The sequence below is a fragment of the Idiotropiscis lumnitzeri genome, chromosome 15 (genome assembly GCF_059441095.1).
Source record: "Idiotropiscis lumnitzeri isolate Australia: NSW breed Sydney's pygmy pipehorse chromosome 15, RoL_Ilum_1.0, whole genome shotgun sequence".
Taxonomy (NCBI): domain Eukaryota; kingdom Metazoa; phylum Chordata; class Actinopteri; order Syngnathiformes; family Syngnathidae; genus Idiotropiscis; species Idiotropiscis lumnitzeri.
In genome coordinates this window covers 12,286,591-12,309,419 of record NC_142405.1, presented here as the reverse complement: position 1 = coordinate 12,309,419, position 22,829 = coordinate 12,286,591, and the positions used below count along the sequence as shown (strand labels likewise).

The following is a 22,829-nucleotide window of genomic DNA, read 5'->3' as shown; positions in this document are numbered from 1 at the left end:
ATTCAGGTGATCCTACTGTCTCTTTATCAGAATGGCGCTCCTATGAAACAACAACATGAATGGCGGAAATCATTGTTAGTGGTAGAAATACAACAGCATTGTTAAGTGCAGCGCAAACCTAAATCTAACTCTAAATCTGAAGACAAGGGCAGATTCTGCCAATGAAAACGTCGCCTTTAAACCACTATGTGCTAAACCAATATCTTAAAATGGTTAACGACAAGAAAAATGAATGCGATGGAACAGCCTCACTCTATCAATCGGCCTGTCAGTGGCAGCAGTGAGTCTCTCTCCTGTCTGTCTTAAAGCAAGCGGAGCGTAAAGCTATTATATTCCCATTGCTTTATGGAAATATAAATCAGAGGCAGCAGTGGTCCCAGGTGGGGGGCCCATCTATAAAAATGTGTGCCTGAACTCGGCAGCCTGGATGGTGTCATAAAGAGTGTGTCAGTGTAAAGGACCCTGGGGCTTAACTGCGCATTATCACAATTTTCTTCGTCAAACGGGACAAAACCGTTAAAGTACCGATGTGGGACAAAAGCGACGTTTCTTGCAACAAGAAAATAAAAGGTAAATAGCCAACTAAAAGAGTCTAGCTATGTGAAAGACTACACAGGGGCAACATTCTAAACCATAAGTTACTTCAGGGCACTGGAGGCTCCCTTGGACAAAAGAGCGCATAGATTAAAATTATTCAAACTGTTCAGAATATTTGTTTGTATTTGCATGTGTTATTTGGGATTTTTACATTTTTTATTGGAAACCGGGCATATTTTCTTTGCAACCAACCAAATGTACGCAGAGCTGCCAAATTTGTACACCTGTTTCTCAGCCCAATTTCTACACCTGTTGGTAGTTTCATACTTAAAAGGAAACTACTACAGTATACTTTTGTGTGTGTCTGCATATATATATATATATATATATATATATATATATATACACGTATATACACGCACACGCACTTTTTATATATGCCAGTCGAAATGTAAATATTTTGTCTCTTTGCTGACATCTTGTGGAGACTCTGGTTGACGATGAGGTGAGAAGCATTGAATTTACCACGCCTCGTTAGCACCATGTTGGACGCCAGTTTACCACACTGAACATCCCTCATGCTTCGTTGCATGGCTCTTCCAGGAAGTTAGTGAAGATTTTTGAACGTCATTATGATTCTAGCATGTACGAATTTCAACACTTGTAGCATCAACCAAAAGGCGCAGGGAGCTTGCGTAGCTGTGTCAATATCATGTTGTAGAACAGTCTCGTCCACAGACCACATGAGACTAGTTACAATGAGTTATCTGGAAATAGCGATTAAAGTGCATTGCCGTCATAAAGGGATTATTTGGATCTAAACCCAGGAAAGCTGAGTTTAAATGTCATGAAAAAAAATGCACCCACAGCAGCCTGAATTGATACTCAGAGGTCTGGATTCAAGTCTGTTGACAAATGTTGTGCATGAAACAAATCACTGACAATATACAATTATTTTTATTTCACAAGTCTAATCCAGTAGTTATAAAATAGAACATAGGTTTTATTTTAACAAGGAGAACTGTACAACATAGGGAAAGATAGCGCAAAAACAAAGGTAACAGATGAGTATGACAATGCAGACATTTTCTAACAAAAAGGATAAAAATGAAAAATCACAATTTTTGGAGTCTGCATGGTAGCTATGGATAAGGATTGCTCGAGTTATAAACTTTGCTTACATTCATATCAAACTTCCTGTGTCACATTATTTTTCAGTAGTAGCCACAGTGCAAACATCTTTTGTGGATAAAAATGGATAATTGCAGCGTGAAATAGATTTCTTTTTTTTTACCAGACAGTATCATGTGGAAAATAGAGAATCAGAAAATTTGAGGAAGGAGGGCGTACCTGATCTCTAGCAAAGATTGCCTCACGAGCAGCCAGAAAAGGGCCAATAATCAGTTACTTCAATTTTCTTAAAAACACACACACACACACACCCACGCACACCCCCACGCACACCCACACATGTTGTATGAAACCAAAGTTTTCTGTCTCTTTCTCTCGCATGTTCCGTTAAAAGGAATAAATAAATCTTTCAGTGCAAAACAGAACATTGTGAATGGAGAAAAAAAAACTGAACAACTACTTTTTAGTACCATTTTACTATCCAATTGTAACATCTAAAATCAATGTAGTGCACAAAAGCATTGGTATAAATTATTCAACTCTACTTAGTCTGCATTACAACAACTTCATCATCATCACTCCTGTACAGAATTACCACTCGCCAAGATGTGGAGGGATTATGAGGATTTTCCTTGAAACAAACTCATCCATCATGGATGAAAACAAATGCTGACGATACTGGATACAAAATTGAAGAAGCGAACACGGCAGTGTGAGATTGTTTGAGACAGATGACAACAACAAAGCGTGTGTTTAGAAGAAGTTACAGAATCATTTTCAGTCAGTGTGGCAAAGACACACTGGGCTCTTGTGATTTAAGCCCCTATCTGCAGATGTGTTTGGTTGTCATGGTAATCCTGTTTGATCATCACGTTAGGCACTTGTCATAGCTGGGCTACGGGAGTACTTTATGGCACTGTTTTAACATGCATGTGTGTGTGTGTATACACTATGTCTGGGCCAGCTGAAGTTCTTCCAGTCCATGTTTGCCCAGGTGATATCTGGCCAAGTCTTTCCTGGTTACTAGTCCAACTACCTGCAGATTACAGAGCACAAACACTTCAGGCAATCAGAATCCCAAATATAAACACTGTCATGGACACTGTTACCAAGGGCAAAGATAAAAAAAGCACATCCAAGAATCAGAAGATGCGTATTCGGTGGAGCGCAAATCACCAAGGCCAAACAATAATGCCAGAGGGCAGTAAATTCTTCCCTGCTAGCTCAATGGCAGGTGTAAAACTTTAGATGCTTGTAAAAATATTCTGCTATGTAAAAAAAACTAAACTAAACTAAACTAGCCGCCAAACTCAGTAGTAAATTTAAACTGTCGTTAAATTGACAGGATAATGTAACATTCCAGTCCCGTAGAGGGCAGTAAAGCGCTTTGCATTGTTGCGGACATCTACTTAAAAAAAACAAAAAAAAAACCTAAAAAAAACAAAACAAAGTGCTTTAAATGAGAGACAATTCTCCATGCTTACCCTGTTTTCATCATCCACCACAACCAGGTGCCTTAGGCCCAGCGCTCTGACCAGCTTAAACACACGAGGAAGAGAGGTTTCCTGCAAACAAACCATCTCTCTCAAACTCCCACCAAGTAACAGACAGACACCAAAAAGACATGCCACATAGTATGTGATTAAGTGTATTACCTGCGGAACCGTGTAGGGCGTTGGGTTCATGAACTCAGAGAGGTCCATCATACACTCTCGCTCATCTTGGGAGACGTGGATGCTTTGGATCGGAGGGAAGCGCGGGTAGGCGTCCCTGAAGTCCTTCAGCTGGAGCTTCCGCTGGGTCAGCCGCGACCGAGCCAGCTCCACAAACACCTGCGAGCAAAGAACGGGGGACTAGTGACGGTCGATTGTGCATAACGCCGATGCTGGTGAAAATACGTCTCGTCAAATCGATGAGCGAGCTCCCCGCCTCCTGCCACTGACCTTGTGCTTGAGGAGAACGATGAGCTGTGAGCGAAGGATGAGTCCGCAGAGCTTTGCAAGCTGAACGGAAAAGAAGTCAAAAATACTCATTTGGAAATATTTGGATTATTTGTGACAAGTGACTGGAGGTGTTTTTTTTTTTTTTTTAGCTTTAGCTTTAGCTAAGCAAAGAAATATAAGCTGGCTAAATTATGGCTGGTATAGTGGGCACTCGGAAATTTCTAATTAACTTTAACCATGAATTAGAATGACAATTAAATTAGTCAGGTCCAGAAGTAGAATTGTAGCCACCACTAAACTCTTAATGTATCTGAAGCAATTTTATTTATCTTGTAAGTTCGAAATAAGTTACTGTGTTTCCTCAAATCATATTCATTTAGTCAACTGCAGACAGTATTTGATGTTTAGAGATAGGCCTTGATGACACAGGATGCACAGATTTGTACAAAAGTATTTTTACTATATGAATGCAGTTTTTTACTCATTATAAATAAAGTATGAATATTTATAATATTGTACATTCTATGTTTGGTAATTTGATGAGTGCTAGTTTAAATTGTCACATTTCCACTTGTTTTGTGGGAAACATTCAAAGACTAAAAACGGATCGTACCTCTTCACCGGAATCACCTTGCACAACCACCACGGGGAAACCGTTGTGATTGGTCGAGGTGTTGCTTAGCATGTCAACGATGGTTCCCACCTTCTCTACCTTGTTCAAACAGGTGACAGGAGAACTCATCACTTCTCTAGAGGAAATTGAGAAAAAAATCAGATTAGATCATTCAGCACTGTGAACTTGGTTTGGTTTTCTTCAGTGTAGTAAAAGGATTTTTACCTAGCTGTTAGCCAGTGTGAGGTGGCAGGAGCTTCCCAATGCAGGAAGGGAATGCTCTGCAGCTTAATGTGGATGTCATACAGACCCTGACAGAAAAGGGCAGAATATTTTTTTATTTGTGTTTGATAAATTGTTTTGTCGACAAAAAGTAAGTGTCCTTGTTTTTCAATTCTAACAATATTCATACAATTACTATTAATTGTATACCTCCACAAAATAGTCTCCTACAATCTTGGCCGTCATCAAGACAAGCATGATGGGAAGGCCATATGTGACATTTCCTGTGGCCTCCACCATGATGACAGTCAAACTGAGAGTCATCCTCACAATGCCACCTGAACACACACACACACACACACACACACACACACACGCACACAACGTTACTTGGTGAAATTTGTGCAATTGACACTAATGTAGATCAAGTGAAACTGGTGAGTAAGTCCACTCACCTAACTGAGCTGCAGCTCCAATCAAGGCATATTTACCAGGATCAGCCCAGATCTAAACAAACAGGTTCCAGTTATTATGCAACTACAACTAATTTAAATTCAGACAAAAAGTTTTTAAACTGTGCTTTACGAGAGAATATTATCAGTCACTGCAAACCGAGACGTCTCCAAGATGCAGACATACCGATCCAGTGGCTGAGATGGCAGAGAGCAGAATTCCGCACAGTCTTCCCCAGGCTGCTCCAATAAGCAGAGATGGGATGAAGACTCCAGCGGACACAGTGAGGCCGTAAGTCCAACAGGCCAGGAAGAAGTATGTGAGGGTGAACAAGCCCAGCGTCAGAGGATTGTAGGATCCTTTAAGGAGAGAGAGGAATGTTCAATATATTTTTTTTTCCACATATCATTCATATATATTGGCTTGAAGGACTTTCGGGGAATATGCTTTCGGAACAGCCATCATAACTATTTACCTGGCTGGTTGTGGAAAAGACTACGGACACTTCTCTCTGGAGTGTTGAAGAAGGCTGTTGCCATGGAGTTATACTCCCCATCTGCACAGAACAGCTGCAGGTACGTACAGAAAAGAGGAGAAGACAAAAAGGAAGATATAGTTTTTCTCAATCTGAGCTTCGTTCGTTCTTAAAACACAGTTGCTTTGTCATTTAATGGAATGAAATGCAATTGTTCCCTGGTTAGATGACGGCTTCTTTTCAGAGAAGTAATATTTTTTGGGGGGGATGGAACATTGAATCAGAATTCAACCAAAAGAATACACAGACAGCATGCAGTATGTTACTTCCTGAAACAAGACAGACTAAATAAGGAAGCTGACTGCTTGACACGTAAGGCCAATTTTTTTTTTCTTTCAATGTCCCTTAACATGCAGATGAAATTCAGTTAATTAAGAAAAGTACATTAGTAGTATTAAATGTAAATGTCTTCTCTTATAACTCATCTTCTTTGAGGGGAATGAGTCAAGTTTTAGACAATCTAACATCAGAAGTATTACGCTTTGTAATTTACTATGTAAAGCAAAAAGGAAATGGTACTGCATAAACTTCTGGATGTCATCTTAATTCTCTGTACGAGAATTAAGATTTCAGAATGATCATACATAGAATGTTGAATTATGTGCATGCATTCACCTGTAGAGGATACTCCTCCGTGTGCTCGGGGCCGAGAGGCTGACAGTCGTCGGAGAAGTAAATCATGGTGAATGACACCGTTGCGGTCACCGCGGCGACCAACATAGCCTCCATTACTTGCAGACAAGGCCGATGGACGTACCTGATGCACACGCAAGATCAGGCCCCGCGTTCACATAGTATATAACAAATATGCTTTTAAAGCCAGGGTTACATACTTCCACAAAACACATTTAGATGAATATTATGAAGCATGACAGTGATGTGCAGTGGATATAAAAAAATACTGCTCACCCATGTTCAAATGCCAGGTTTTTATAAATTAAAAAAAAAAAAAACGAGACCAAGATGTACACACCCTGTTATAACTCTGCATGTGACTGTGCAAAATGAACCAATCCCATTCAACCTCGTGGTAAATGCCACCATTTAAAGTGTCTGATTAACAGCTTATCAAGTTCACTCATAACATATTTCCCACATTTGTACGAGCAGAACATTGTCAGAAAAGCCTACCAGAACATCTGAACTTGATTTAGGGCTAATTGGAGGCACTGTAAACAGTGAGCAGTAGGTACGTCTCAAGCCGATGTGATTTTTCAGTCGAATGGAGGCAAAAGATGTTTTTTCTTCATTTTCTAAAATGTTATAAACAAATTAACAGAATAATCCTAAACTATGAATAACTAGTCAAACGGAACAATATGCAAGTAACTGCAAATTTTTACTTTAGCCAAAGTCTGCTTTGCCTGATATAATCGCCTCACTGAACAGCATCGTCAAAAAGTTGACGGGGCGACAGACAGGCTAGCAATTTTTGACGTGTCCAAATGAAGGAAGCAACAAAAGTTTAACGAGTGTAAATTATTTGGTGACAAGCAAGCTTGTTCTCCACTGGTTCCATTTAAACAAGGTCATAAATCAATAGTGTCGTCTGAGAGATGTCACAAAGTACCCACCAACTAAGTCCCTCACGTCCACTTTTCATTTTAGCCTCTACATGCCTATACATTTTTGTATAGCGTCCTGCATTGTGATATTTATTGTGCTTAAAGGTAGCATTCCATTAATACAAATGTCATTGCAATAGTTCATGTATTTTCAAGTTTTATGCTTAAAAACCAATGAAGAATTCCATTTGTATAAAGTGTGATCAGGACATCGCTATTAACAAGGGTTTGCTGACTCCCTTTAGTTTTAGTTTGAATGTGATTGGTTAATTGTGAAAACAATATATAAAAAGTATAAAACAAGAATCTCTGCAGAAGTCCCCTTCAAATCCAGTGAGCAAACCTGTTCTTACACTGTGACTATTTTTACATTTCAGTCACACGATGCCAGATGAAGTGTGCGCAAACAAGAGAGTACCCTGTATGGGCACATATTTTTTATTGTTTTGGCCAGACACAAAACAATAACACATGCGTCATCTGACCCCTTCTGCGTTGACTACTGCGACACCAAGTGGTTACCTGCAGGGATTTGGCTGGCCCCCCTCACCTTATCCTGAAGATAGTCAGCCAGTAGTTTAGAACGTTGAACAGAGCTCCGAGAAGTCCACCTGTGTGGGAAAGGGACACAATGACGAACTTGAGACCTCGCAGATGAAAAGAAGTTTCTTTCATATGCCACACTGCAATCAAACTGAGTGTTGAGATGATGCATGCAAAAAAAAATTTTATAATTTTACCTATAGCGCCCATGGCAATGAACAGGGGAATTTCATAAAGGTAATAGGCCACACTCTGAGAAAGGAATAAAAATGTATGTTGTCATTTCTATAGATTTGGAAAAAAATATATATATATTAATGTCTTTTGGACATGATGTGCTTACGTCATTCTCAAATCGTCCAAAATTGATGAGGCCAGGGTTGGAAAGGTCACCCGGGTTGTCGTGGTAGATACTGAGGAAGAAGTTCAGGGTGAAGGTGGAGATCATGGATGCAAAGAACTGCAAATAAAAAGGAAAGACGTCACACAGGTGATTATTATGATCATTATTGGGAGGTACGGATTCCATTTTTATCTATCAATCTTCCATAAAAGAAGCCAATATTTGATCATGAGAGTAATGTGCTTCCAGCATAGACATGAACAAAGATTATGCAGCTTCATTTGCAGCAAATTAACTGATGTTTGTATTTTATATTTTTTTGGTATTGTGTTCGTTTTAGACTTCACTACAAGGACATATGATCTTTATGTGACTTACTATCCTCCATGTGAGCATCTGGTTCCAAAAAGAAGCACCTTCCTCAAGAGAAAAAAGCACACCACCTGTTGACCCAAGAAAGAAAATCTCAGTGATTTTGTGAATTTTTGGTGAACTATTCTACTCAATGCAAAAGGGTGATGTGAAGCATTTTAGTTTAAAAGGGGAGTTTTGTTGGCTTTTTTTTGCCATAAAAAGTCAAGCTCACCGAGCAACTACAGATGAGTCACTACAACTCAATTCTCACACTTCTCATAACAGTGCCAGCAGTTGTACATACTTAAAATTGCTGCTTATCGCACACAAATGTCAGCGTTATTTCTTAATGGGCACACGCCTTTCTTTTAAAACTTCTACCAGGCTTGATCGGCGTGAACTGTGGTTCTACTGGTTCTCACTAAACGGCTCAGAGACCCGAGGCCATTTCATATTGCCCAACTCCACTTTGGTAAGCTTGTTGAGTTTACCAACTGGTGCTCCGAAAGCAGCCGAGACTCCAGCAGCAGCTCCAGCAGAAACAAAGTCTCGTTTTTCCGTGTCTCGGCGGAAGTATTCAAAGATCTGCAAACAGGTATCAAAATATTGTCAACACGCACTATAATTAAAACGAACAAGCTTGGCATGGCATCACAACCACACACACGCATCCACGCCCAACACTAACCTTAAAGTCTCTTTTTAAAGAGGTGCTCCTGCCCTGGGAGACTCCTGCAGCTACAACTGCACCGGAGTGGATCATCGGACCTTCCTATAGGATGGTGGGTAAACAAGGAGACAGGGCTTCACCATACAGTTGAATGGATTAAAAAAAGAAATAAGAACGCACCCACGCACAAATAAGGCACGACTAAGGCAACTTGTGACAACCTTAATTGCGCCAAGGCAGACATTTTTAAATTAGAAAACTCTCACGGCATGTCACAAAAAGGATTGTTTTAATAATGAAATAATGATCTTGTCAGAATTTACATCGCAAATTTACAAAGGCATCCGAGACTGTTTCGTTAAACACTAAGCTATTCTGGTGTATGAATGGCAACATGTGGATACACACCATAATGGTACTTTCTATAATCTATTGGAAGAGAATGTTACCTCATCTGTCCGTATACATCACTGGCATAGATGACGAAAAGATTCTTTTTGAACCAATTAAGGGAAATTGTAAAGTGGCAAACACTAGGCATCTTTACTGTATAAAAATAACAATAATAATAATAGTAACAAGAAGTTTGTTGAGTAAAATGTTGATGTGTTCTTTTGTCCTAAATGAAAGCTACATTTAACATATTTCTGAAAGGTTTTTGAACGTCTTACCTTTCCAACAGCAAGTCCTCCCACGACGGAGCAAATAACACCACACACTTTCACCACCAGGGTCTGACAAAGAACATGAAATATGGAAAATACAATGTTTTTCTTCTGCTGTTGTTTGTTTGTTTCTACTAAATACATGTGTGCATACCTTAAGTCGAACCACTCTTGGAACCTTGACTCCGTTCAGGTAACACTTAATTTGCGGAATACCACTACCAGCTGCGATGGGCTTCATTAATATAGAGGATGGCAGAAGCAATTAGATGAGTATGATTTCTTCTCCAATTTTAAATAGTACTCTTACCTCAAAAAAGGCAACAATGATTGATCCCACCATGACAAAGGTGGAGTTTAAGACCGCCCAAAGGATGAGAGAAAGGGACAGTCCGCCCACCTCGGTGAACCGTTCTATATCTGTGAAGGTTGACGGTCAAGGAACGATGTGCTCAAACTGAGACGTGCCCATCATAATGTTTAACTATCAACTCTTAACCCCTGAGTTGATTAAAATGCATCTTTGAGGAAGTACCAGGATACTTTCTTTGACAACTTGGTATTTGATTCCAGCTAGCTGCTCCACTGCAATGTCAATGAAACAGGCAATGAGGCCCGTCAGAAAGCCGATCAGGCCGCAGATCACCCAGCGACTGATTTCCAAACAGCGAAACCCCTAAAGCGATGAGGAAAAGACAATGAATGTAAACTCACACCTCATTCGCTATAAATAAGAAGGCCCACGCACACAATATATTGGATGGCGCATGTGTGCCAACTGATGCAAGCGGGTTTTCCAACCTACTCACCAGGTAACTCATACGTCTCTCCTCCTCCAAAAACAACTGGTTCTCTATGTTATCGTAGTCGAGACTCTGACACAAAAGGAAATGCAAATAAGCTTTTTAATAAGCAAATTAATGTCTATTTTTATTGGTATCATTTATGGATGATATTCTGATGCCCTGTCAGAAAAATTTGATAAAAGGCAAATTTTAACCTTCCTTCACTGTGTTCAAATTCAAAAAGTCAATTTTCCAAACATCAGCATGTAAGTAGTAAGTAAAATAAAATTACCTCAAACTTGAGTGAGAGCAGCTTCTCATTATGAGGGATTTCTTTGGGATGCCCCCGATGGGACTCCTATGATGAAGTGGGGGAAGAGAACAATGAATTAGTTTGCTGGAAGAGCTCCTTATTTGTCCTCGCACCTTGTTTTGTCTTCTATAATGTTTGCTTTGAGTAAACAGATGTTCTGTCCAATCTACGATGAAATACCGACTTTTTGAGTTCTAATGAAACATACAATTTCAAATCACGCAAGCATATGCATTTGAGGACCCAATAGCAGGAATACAGGAAATAGACAGTCGACTCAAAATTGTGGCTGAGATAAGCATGAAGTTATTCAAAAATCACATGAATCTATTATCTTCGGTCTCAGAGGGAAACAACTGTGATGTCCTATTAAACCAAATGATGGTGTCGAGCCTCGGGACAGTCATGTGACCCTCAGATGGGTTCTTGTATGCACATATTTGTATTTGTATTAACAAGGTATTTTCTGGTTTAAGGGGGCAAATTTAATGCTATTTTGATCATCAGATTTAAGATGTTCCACTCACAAAATGGGCCCACAATACTTTTTTGTTTTGCCCACAATTTTCTGTTTAGCTCGTCAATATTTCATGCAACTAGCAACATTTTATGAACTTCAATTTTACAACAATTCAATTTAACCTATTAGTGCATTATGGAATTGTAATGACAAATAATAAATTTGAAGGTTACGTATTGCCCATTTTTCCCAAGAATCGCTAGAAAAAAAACCAACCAGATTTACTATATTTATGCAGAGACATAGCATACATTTTTGTGCATTAGCACCTTAAGCTTGCAAAGCCCTGACTAGATTTAATTGGCCTCAACACGCAACCAACCAGATCTTTAACATTACTTGACAGCATAAAAAGAGTGACATTGAGGCTCAGCTTGCAAAAGCCACATAAGCAAACCCAGAAAGGGTGAGCCGTGACTATCGTTCACATAAATCGTTAGGCACTGTGATGTCATTTTAAGTCAACAGCAAGTGGCAAAATGGCAACCCACTAAAATGGATTAAAACGGGTAATTTATTTCTGCTTAATTCACATTCCACGCAAGATAATTTTGAATTCAGTGTCTAGACTGGTGGGGGTGCATAGAATGTATTATTGTAAAGCTAATTTTTGATTGGATTTCCCCTTTAAGGATATTCCAAGTGATACTTTACCTCATCTGATGTGATCTCCTCTTCTAAATCCACATTGCTGAGTCTTCCAATTTGAAATACAGAGCCTCCTCCAGCCTACAGAGCATAAACATATGTAAGGAATACATAAGTTAATCAATGGGTTGTCAACAAACATCATGACAACCCACATCACCAGAACACAACAATAGCATAACAATTCATGCCTGTTCTTTTGCACTTCTATTTGTGCAATTAATAGTCCTTTTTGTTGAAATGTTTATTTAGCAGCAGTATTTAAGCAGAGTCTAACTGACGGAAGTAAATAAAATAAAGAGTTTAGTGTGCTTGCACCTTTTCCACCTTTCAAGAGGACAAAGTGTGATATGAATAGTTGTGGTGGAAGTATGCCTCATTTTCCAGCGTTATGTAAACGGAACAGATGACTAAAAGGAATGTATCAGATGAACAATGACTATGAATTCATTTGCAACAATTACCAACTAATTTAAGAAAAAAATCATGACATTAAAAAACCCTGTCAGTTCCTTTGATTACATCATTTTATGTTGTCAGCCAAATTGACAAATCACGACAACGTGCAACACTTTGGTAACAGATTTTAACGGGATTAAATTGTGCCAGATTATATATTATGGACGGGAATAACAAATGGTAACATATGGAATTTTACAAATTAATTAAAATTATCCAGCAAAATGAAAAGACAAAATCAATATCTCAAGAAACATTAAATAGCCACCATAACTACTTTAGCAGGCCACAAAAAAAATCATTTGATGCCCTACTTCAGTCCCCGTAGCCTAGAGTTTGACATTGTAGACTGCAATGTTAATAACATCCTCTCATTGTATGAACTTTAAGAATAAATGAAATAATAATAATGATGATAATAATAATAATAATAATGAATTAAAATCTAAATAAAATTTGATTACATTACTCATCGCGATATTCTGTAATTCTAACGTTTATTTACTCCCTAAAACAGCATGCTATGATGAACAATTGGTTTGCAAATACACGTTGGCTACAATGCTACTTCGTTGCAAATGCACAGAGCAAACGTGTAGCGTTAAGTGTTTTACGATAATGAATGGCAAAAACACATGTTTTTGGAAGACTGATCAGGTGTTAGCTTAGCATGCTAGCTGTGCTTTACGGACCTCTGTGTGGTGTTGACGTTTCTCGGAACCGTTTAGCAGCGGCGTCACTTCGCCAGCGGCACCGGACTCGTCGGCTCGGCTCGACCACGACACTTTCTTCGTGATGTTTGCCATGGCGGCCCCCGGTACCTCCAACGGTTACAGTGTTACTTCATGAATAGTAATAAACGGATAGAGCCATTTTCCTCTCAGTTCCCCATGACCGTCATTCATTTGACTCGTGACGCTTTACTAATGATGCATTCGAAGAAGGTGGGAAATCGGAGAATTCTGAAGTCAAACCAGGAAAAGTATGCTTGAACACTACTTTTAACTGGGAGGTCCGAGTTGCGAAATCGAGAAAAAAAGGACTTTTTTTTTTTTTTTTTTTAGAGAAAAAAAGGACTCACTTCACCTACGTGCTTCAATCGGACGTGACTCGTCACCGGCGACCCCCATGGAGACACAGACCATAAAAAGAAAAAAAAATCGAAAATAATTTACACGTACCACAACGAGATTTGTATTGACTGTGTAAACGTATGCTGTTATCTCCCTACATGAAGTTATTCGATGTAATGCTTTGAAGATACGATATTTAAGGTTTTCTGCAGGCCGAAATGTGTTGGAATGAACCAGAACAACAAATAATTTATCGGGATTATACATCTTTGTTGTTTAGATTCGCCAGGAACGCTTTGAGGTCGGAACTGTGACAACCCGAGTGGGATTTTCATATTTCCTACTTTTGTGAATGCAGCATAACGGGAGTGCGCGGGACCAGAAACGTCCTTTAGTCTCAATGGATAATGCGTCTTTTTAAATTAACGAGCAGATATGACGTGATTCCGTACTTTTGTCATTGTGCATTGTGTAACCATAAACATGACATTTAAAGGTACATTACTTCTGGATGAGGAAAATAAAACGATTAAAAACACAAAATTTGATTAGGAATCTTTTGAGTGTACATTTTAATGCCATTAGTTTTAATGTGCCCTAATTTAACTAGAAGGACAGACATGTACATTCCAACTATTGGAAATGGGTTTTAAGTAATTTACAAGAAATCCTGAAACAACAAAGACCTCTTCTCTGACCTTGAGTAATCAGTGCTGAATTTCTTTACAGCAAAAAAAAAATATATAGAAAATCCTTTGTTGTCATTGTTAGCTTCTTTTAAAATGCTATTTCCCTTTAATTTTCTGGATTTTAAATGTTCTTTCAGTCGACCTCTTTAATTAATCCCCCTGTGTTCTAGTTCTTCTAGTGCGCCGTTTGAATTTATTCCTTCAAGTTTTAGTGTTTTTTATGATTACCTCCTATAAACCACAAACATCTCTTCCAGACTGCATGTGAGTTATTTTCCATCATATGTGTTCGTGAGAGTGTATGTGTGAATAAATGGATGCGGTAAATTGATTTTGTGAAGTTGCCAAGCAACTGTACTTTTTGTCTCCTTCTGATTCAACCACGGGACTTATTGTCTACTTTCACTTTCAATTTGAATGTTTTCATTAAGGAATCCCACAAACCTATGCTTCCTTTACTTGGAGGTAACACCTTTTTTTTGACAACATGCAAATGAAGATAGACGTGTCGTTGTTCTGTTCAACAAAATATAATAAAATCTTGAAATCCTTTGTGTGTGTGTGTGTTTTCATGTTTTTTGTATTTTCATTGCAAAATAACAAATATGCTTTCCTGTGTGGGGTTTGCATGATCTCCCCAGCCGTACTCATATTGCGATTACGTACTCCGGCTTCCTCATACATTCCAAAAACATTCATAATTCACGATTTAAGACTCTAAAATGTGCATGGATGATTGTTGTCAACCTAATTGTCTACAGTGATTAGAGGGTGACCAGTCCAGGGTGTAGTCTGCCTCTCATCCAGTCAGCTGGGATTGGTCCCAGCTCACATGTGACCATATTTAGAACAAGTGCTGTACAAAAAAAAAAGAAAAGAAAATAGATGGATGTATCAAACAACAGAAATGATTACGTAAAAAGAAAAACATTCTTATTTCTAAAAGATTATAAATTCCCCCTTGGTCTGTAATGCTCACACAGGCAGTTTGATGACCGAGTAATTGTCACAAGAAATATTCCAAATGGTTGTCATTTCCAAAAGTCCAGTGGTGACACACTTCCCACTTTCACTTTCATGCTGGCCGCTTCATCAGCAGCCATTGTGTTAACGTCTTCTCAAGGACATTCCTGCACTAGACACATCTCACAGGTTCCTTTTTTTGTAAATATGACTGATTTGAAAAAACAATTGTTGGCCACTTGACCATATTTGTCATCTTCCATGAAGACGATGGTTGTGGAGTCCTCCTGTGCTGACATGGATGAAGGAAGACCTCTTCTAAACCCAAGAGAGCCAACATCAGAAGGCACAGTAAGAGATACAAAATTCACGACTACTGCTACAAAAACAACAATTTTTATTGTAGAAAAAAATCAAGACTTTCAAACTTTGGACACATTTTCATCATTAGCGTCAAAACTAAACCGATTTTGAATGGACCTGCTCCATATTGCTGTAGTGCAGGGATGTCCAAACTTTTTGCAAAGGGGGCCGGATTTGATGTTGTAAAATGTGGGGGGGCCAACCTCGGCTGACATTCACTACATAAACAACAATATATTCAAACACATTTTAGCAAGCGATTCTGTGTTTCACATTTGCTTTTTTATTTTCATTTAAACCATCAAACATGTATTTTGGTTCATTTGAAACATGAATATCACATGCAATTGAATATTTGCTTAACTTTTTTTCTTAAACAGAAGTAATTATACTCTTGAGTGCAAATAATATTTGAACATGAATTATATCATCATGGGAGTTCAATGTTCACAGAATTTTTGAATTACAGAAATGATTATCCACAAGGGCAGGACTAATTTGATATATATGACATATCATCAAATATAAATGTTGATTGAACATTTTATTCTGGAATGAAAACCGACAACTTGTCTGAATTTGTGACTGAACAAAACAAAATTAAGTCAGAGAGTTATTTGATTGACAAATGACTTGCCTGCATGAATGTGACGGTGATACTGAGGTCTGGACTGCAGCACAAAGGCCAGGTCTGGTTCAAAGGCAGAGGTATTGATGCGCAAGATGTCTCGCAGGTGAGAGTCTGTGAGCCGCGTCCTCACACGACTCTGATTTAAGTTCATAACCGAGAATGTCTTTTCACACAAACAAGCTCAGCATTTTCTTAGCAAACTCTCGAATCTCTCGAAATCTGCCTTTATCCAGCTGTCGGGAAAAGTTGTCGAGAGAAAGTTGCTGGTGCCGACTGCGGCTCTCGGCGTCACACTGCAGCTCAATGAGCTCCAGCTGTAAATGGGCTGGAACATTGTCTGTGTCCACGGAGAAAGGTGATGAAAAAAGAGAGATATCCTTCTCAATAGCTGCAAAATCCCAAAAGCGTCGTGTGAACTCTTCAGCCAAAGATTTCATATCGGATGCGTACCTCTTCGTTTGCGCACTGATATTGCTCTCAGTCAACTTTTCTTTTTTTTGTTTCTTGTCGCCATTTTAGAAATTGGGGGTAAAGGTCATCCGTGGTGATTTCGCGCAGTGATACTGCCTCTAGTGGGTAAATTAGGAACAGCAATTAGGAAGAGAACGTCCTAAGTACTGTTATATGTGCGGGCCAGAATGTATTAATTTTATTACAGAGGCTTCGGGCCAGATGAAGTTTGACCCCGGGCCGGACTTTGGACACTACAGTGTAGTGTTTGTGACAGACATTGGGTGCTGGGCTTCTAAAGCGTTCTTAACTTTGAGGGTAGCAACTATGTGAATGTTAATATTGCAACATTTTGTGGCTCAATGGACAGGAATGCAAAAACCGCCAACAGCTGTATAACTAATGTCATTAATATTTTAATTCAACTACTTCTCTCCATTCCAGTTCAACAAATCCAAACTGTTCCTGGCTGTTTTTGCGGCCGTCTTAGGGAACTTCAATTGTGGCTATTCGCTGGTCTATCCGTCTCCAGTCTTGCAAGTGCTTCAGGGTCCTGATGCGGACCCACGGCTGAGGATGGACACCTCCCAGGCCGCCTTGTTCGGCTCAGTCTTCATGTTGGGCGTGGCCTGTGGCGGGCTCGGGTCCATGCTGCTTAATGACTTGATTGGCAGGAAGCTGAGCATTATGCTGTCAGCCATCCCTTCTGCTATTGGGTCAGATATTAAACTATTTTTGAAAGAATTGTAGATACTCCTGCATAGTCTATTATATAACCAATACACTAAATTCTCATTACAAAGGACAACCCACAGGTCACATATGGCCTTCTACATTCTTAAAACTGTCTTATGAAGAGTCTTGTTATTTGTTGTGTTAATTTATCAGTTTTTCACGAGTCAATAATTTTTTTGTATTTATCTAATAATTTGGTTAATTGATTTGTTGTAAATGTTTGACATTTGACAGTTAGCATTTATTTTATTAAATAATTGGTTGATTAATGTTAACTTCTTTTTAAATAATACAATTAGATGTGACTTTAGATTATTGTTTATAAATAAAAAATAAAAATTGTACCTTTTTTTAGCCATTTGATACAATACAATACTAGTTTACTTTTATAGTGCATTTCCCAACACCTTGGGCTGTAACAAAGCATACTAACCAGTCGGCCCATGTGCCGCCACATATAATATAAGGCAGCTTTTTTTATTTCATACTTCATCCACAAGGTTACTCAATGTGCTTTACAGAATTAAAATTCAACATTTAAAAGCCTTTTATAAGAAATAAAAAAAAATTGGGCAGATAAAACACGTGTTACTAAAATTCTGAAAAAAACCAGGGTGCAGTGCCAAACAAAAAATTAAACATAAAAGCACCTTTGCTAATCATTGCTTGCTCTTCATTTTAATGTAAGACACACAAATCTCATTAACATTCAGTAGGCAAGGCAACATGCAATCTTCCCGTCTGTGTTTCAGTTACCTGCTGCTGGGAGGGGCTGAGGAATTGTGGATGCTCCACTTGGGCCGCTTCCTCACTGGTGTCGCCGGCGGGGTGACATCGGCGTCCATTCCGGTAGGTTGCCATGGTTACATTGTCTTCATTTTTATCCCTTTATGCAACTTTTGCTTTTGTCCCAATTCTTAGCACTAGTTTTTTATTTTATTAAAGATATATAAATATATATATTATAGCGTAATTAAGCAATTCACAATATTAGGTGGACGTGCTAAACTCCAGCAAAAGTTGTTGCCTGTTTGTTTAAAGATTGTCATTTGCTACAGATGTTTTGACATAGAGCAACGGCAAATATGACTGATACGAAGATAAGCGTCATGATCACACACTGTTGTTTACAGTTACGTTGGACAAGATGCTTCAAAAAAACTTTTAAAAAATCCGTCAGCTTTACCATACCAAGACAAACACATCAAAAAAAAATGTTCTGGTGAATTCCCATCACAGTGAGTTGTATATTTTGCATGTGATTTATTTTTCAGGTTTACATTTCAGAGATCTCTCATAAATCACTGCGAGGAGCACTAGGAACCTGCCCTCAGTTTACTGCTGTGTTCGGAGCGCTGGCACTCTACGCTTTGGGTAAATGTTTTCATAAAGTTGGGGACATTTGGCTTTTGGGTGATATTTCGGGATTAATCTAAAATGCACCAGAACCTCAACAGATGACCTAAAATGTTTAGGATATACATTTCAGACTGCTCAATGTCTCTGTGCTTTTGGCACAACTTCCGTTCTCTAACAAAGAGCCTATAACATCATGTGATTAGTGTATATACTCTTCTGCATGTGATGCACAGGTCTGGTGTTACCATGGCGGTGGCTTGCAGTGGCAGGAGGCGTTCCAGCATTACTGATGGTAGTGCTGCTCGTCTTCATGCCCTACTCGCCCAGAAGGCTCCTCTCCCTGGGCAGGGAGGAGCAGGCCGAGCGCGCCCTTCACTGGCTGAGGGGAGCGGATTATGACATACAAAGCGAGCTGGACGCCATCAAGGTGAGAAGTAAAAGAGGTTACGAGAAATAGTTATCACTTCATTAGAATATAGTTGGACTGGCTCACAGCTGGCGTGCAGATTTGCCCTCAAAAGGTCGTGAGCAGAATGGGAATAAGAGGACAATTGCGATTGGATCAATTGTGGACTCTCAGCATGATCACAACCTCTCACATGTGTTCTTCAATGTAGCACAGCATCCGTCTGCAGAGCCGGGTCACATGGTCGCAGCTGGCCAAGCCCGTCTACTATCGGCCAATCCTCATCTCTGTGACGATGCGTTTCCTGCAGCAGCTGACCGGCATCAGCCCCATTCTTGTCTACTTGGAGCCCATCTTTTCTCAGAGCAATGTCTCGCTGGAGCCCAGGTGTGAAATGCCATCCGACTTGTTCATTCCGCGCCTGACATATCATTAGCTTTAATTAATGAAAGATTTTCGCATACTGTTTGGTAATTAGTCACTACCTGTCCCTGCTCACTGTGTCAGGTATGATGCTGCAATTGTGGGATTGGTTCGCCTTGTTTCTGTCAGCTTGGCAGCAGTTTTGATGGACAAGGCGGGGCGCAAAGCACTGCTGTACACGTCCAGCTTTTTGATGTTCCTGTCCACGTTGACCCTGACCATGATTTCTCGCAACTCACCTTACCAACCACGCCCCGCCCCTCCGAACGTCACCGCATATGTGGAGCGCAACCTCCACTACGACGTAACTTGGCTGGCAAGCAAGCAAACGACTGCCGGCCCCATTCCACTTATCAGCGTTGTGGTATTTATATTTGGTGAGTGATACAACTTGATTATATAGCTTCAATGTTACAACGACACCATCAACTATCCACCACCGCATGTTGTATAACGATGTAGTCAAATAATCGTAGCGGAAAATCCTGTCCATTGTGCACCTCTAGCCTCTTGAGGCACCTCCCTTGAGTCGGGTCATAACTGGTCCTTCTGAGTCAATACTTTGGGGAAAATGCACTCATCTGGCAAGACATGTTTTGTTTTAGTATAGCGTAATGACTGAGGAATTTTAAGTCAAGCTGTGTTCACTTGTATGTTTGGAGAGCACTTTGCATTTTTCAGGCTTATTAACAGAGCCCCCTTATTTTGAAATTTCACTGGTCACTTTTTTTTAGTTGAGCAAAGTGAGCTGTAAATGTTTGAGAAACTCAAAATCATTTGGAGTTTGCCATTTTGCCGGTCTTAACAACATCCCATCTGGTGATGCTGTTTTGTTTTTTTTCAATTGAGGCTATATTTTTTCGTCGAACACAATAAACGCTAAAATGTTTGAGAGATTTCAAGTCAACCTGACTTTTTGGTGAGGTGTCAAGTCTATCAAATTCAAATAGAGGAATCTTGAGGCTTATGAACATTTACAGGCCATATTTTTTTTATCTAGCATACTAAGCTTTAAGAATTTCAGAAATTTCAAGTCAGTTTAGCTTTTTGATGAGCCGTAAAAGAGATCCCATGTGGTGAAATTTCATGAGCCGCGTTTTGTTTTTGTTTTTTGTTTTTTTACAGCATATGAGCTGTAAATGAAAAAAAAAAAAGAAATTTCAAGCCAACCTAATTTGTTGGGTGAGGCGTTAGGCCCTTTAAAACTGCAATTATCAGGATTATTCCATTTAATCCCCATCAGGTGATTTTATTTCTTTTTAACATAGCATGCTGACGTTTGAGAATTTTCAAATCAGCTGGGATTTGTTGGTGAGGGGCTAAGGCCTGTCAATTTTTTTTTGCAATTTTCAACATTTTCTATAACACCACCACTGTCTGGCAAAATGGTTTTTGTAAAAGATATTGAGCTGGGTTTGTGTGACAAGCTTCAAGTCGATCAGACGATCTGCACAGACATAGACACACAAAGAAAAAAAATGCTTTAAAATTCTCACACGTGGAGGACATCTGTGCTTCAGTGCATTGACACAGCCTTTTCTTTTTCTTTGTCTTTGTCTCCTAGGATATGCCTTGGGATGGGGGCCAATCACGTGGCTGCTAATGTCAGAGGTGTTGCCCCTGGCTGTCAGGGGCGTGGCCTCGGGCCTGTGCGTGACTGTGAGCTGGTTGACAGCTTTTGTGCTCACAGACGCCTTCACTCACCTGGTAGACAGTTACGGCCTATACGTGCCGTACTTTTTTTTCACGGTGGTGTGCGTCGTGTGTCTGCTCTTCACCGCCTTGTGCGTCCCAGAGACCCGGGGTCGATCTCTGGAGGAAATTGAGAACTATTTCAGGGAACGCAGATTTACTATTAATCACGATCTTTCCAATGCAATTAATACATAACAATACGGCAGCTTTGTGGTCTAGAGTTTGAAACGTCTGATACAGGTCTGAGGTTGATCATTACTATTTGGGAAAGTAATAACCGTAATATTAAAAAAAAAAAAAGTTATAATAAAAATCACAATTTTATAGGAAGAAATTATTTACGATTATGGCATATCTAACGTTGAGAAAAAAAACTAGAGTAAAGTCATGCCTCTGAGCATAAAGTTACTTTATAAAATTTTAAACTTTATAAAATTTTAAACTTTTAAATAGGTTTCACAAACAAATTTACAGCCAAAGTTTGATCACATCACACGAATATGAACTGTTTAATGTAACTAGTATTGCACAGTTGTTTTTAGTTTCTTTATTGTCTTAAATGTTTTTTTTGTTGCAACGTTTCAATGTGGCCCTAATACTCATTTGTGGATTTCACACATACACGAAGCTAGCAACACGTTTTAAACATTGTAAAATATTTGCATAATGACATCCGTGAGATTGGCCAGTCCTGAGAACAAATATGTTGACACCAGTTATTTTGATTTACTGCAGACAGGTCACGTGGTGTCTTGTTGGTTTGGTTAGAAGTTTGCGTTCCGGCTGTGTGTATGCATGCATGCCAGTGCGCATGTGTGCGTGTGTGCGTGCGTGCGTGTGCGTGTGCGTGTGTGTGTGTGCGTGTGTGTGTGTGGGGGTGGGTGTGGGGGGGTGCGTGTGTGTGTGTGTGTGTGTTTGAGATGACATGCATAATTTAATGATTAACATCTTGGCTATTTTGACAGGAATAAAAAAAAAAAACTATAAAGAGAGTTTGGATCTTCTTTTGGATTCTGGGTCTGGTTTACTGTCAACATAACCTTAAACAAAATGAATTACATGTATTGTATTTAAACCAACACATAGCCTAGCTTTTCAGTCCACTAGCTTAATGCTAACGCCAACTAGCATATTACAATGCATTGGCGCAGTGGCTTGAGCACAAACGGTGAAGCAACAACATGTAGACAAACGATACAACATGACACACAGTCATACACTGTATTTTTTATCCTTTTTACTATTTGCAGAACAGCTCAGCACCATTACTTAAATTCCCTAGTGAGTGAAACTTCGGGCGGGCTTGTTACTGTCAAAGCTTGTTAGCTCGCAATATTGTTGGTGGCTAGCACCTCTCATTGCATCATAGTACGCCAACGACACAGTGGGACATATCCTGGCCAGCGAAGACTAAGTGGATATATTTATAGGAATGTGTAGGGTAAGTTACTACACAAAGTAGCATAGATTTTTCACCAGAGCCAAACACACCCACAGTGTTTGAGAGCAGGGACAAGAACTTGTGGTGATTTTTTTTTTTGATCATTCAAGTTCGGCAGGGTTGTTAACAACAATGATCTCTGTCATGTGTCAGATTTAGATTTGCACTCTACAGGGACTTTAACAGTCTCAATAAATGGATTATTGTCATTTGTCATTTCATGGTTTTAATGCTTCCAAATATCCATCCAGAGAGTCTTTGTGGTTGTGCAAGAATATGGACAGAAGATAGCACATTATTTT

General features: G+C 39.4%; 2 protein-coding genes across 4 annotated transcripts; one reads left to right on the top strand and one right to left on the bottom strand.

Moving 5' to 3' along the window:
• Nucleotides 1-1,475: 1,475 nt before the first annotated feature.
• Nucleotides 1,476-13,277, bottom strand: clcn7 (Cl-/H+ antiporter 7). Its single transcript, XM_088316728.1, has 25 exons — nt 12,992-13,277; nt 11,847-11,921; nt 10,652-10,717; nt 10,384-10,449; nt 10,118-10,250; nt 9,885-9,994; nt 9,729-9,809; nt 9,581-9,643; nt 8,928-9,011; nt 8,731-8,824; nt 8,264-8,328; nt 7,886-8,002; nt 7,740-7,794; nt 7,550-7,610; nt 6,050-6,191; nt 5,375-5,468; nt 5,086-5,258; nt 4,902-4,953; nt 4,657-4,784; nt 4,450-4,535; nt 4,225-4,360; nt 3,612-3,671; nt 3,324-3,500; nt 3,153-3,233; nt 1,476-2,704 (listed from the first exon to the last, which is right to left on the bottom strand). The coding sequence occupies exons 1-25, from the start codon at nt 13,103-13,105 to the stop codon at nt 2,618-2,620; spliced, it is 2,400 nt and encodes a 799-aa protein (XP_088172854.1). The 5' UTR covers nt 13,106-13,277; the 3' UTR covers nt 1,476-2,617.
• A 1,864-nt stretch (nt 13,278-15,141) lies between these two features.
• Nucleotides 15,142-21,954, top strand: slc2a6 (solute carrier family 2 member 6). Of its 3 annotated transcripts, none has more exons than XM_088316730.1 (9): nt 15,142-15,213; nt 15,292-15,375; nt 16,913-17,184; nt 17,956-18,052; nt 18,478-18,577; nt 18,796-18,989; nt 19,180-19,355; nt 19,521-19,768; nt 20,956-21,954. In XM_088316730.1, exons 2-9 carry the CDS (start codon nt 15,295-15,297, stop codon nt 21,279-21,281), a joined length of 1,494 nt encoding a protein of 497 aa, XP_088172856.1. In that variant the 5' UTR covers nt 15,142-15,213; nt 15,292-15,294; the 3' UTR covers nt 21,282-21,954. The 3 variants fall into 3 exon arrangements, with proteins under 3 accessions (XP_088172856.1, XP_088172855.1, XP_088172857.1); XM_088316729.1 differs by having other exon boundaries at nt 15,143-15,213; nt 19,476-19,768; XM_088316731.1 differs by having other exon boundaries at nt 15,156-15,375; nt 19,476-19,768.
• The last annotated feature ends 875 nt before the right edge of the window (nt 21,955-22,829 follow it).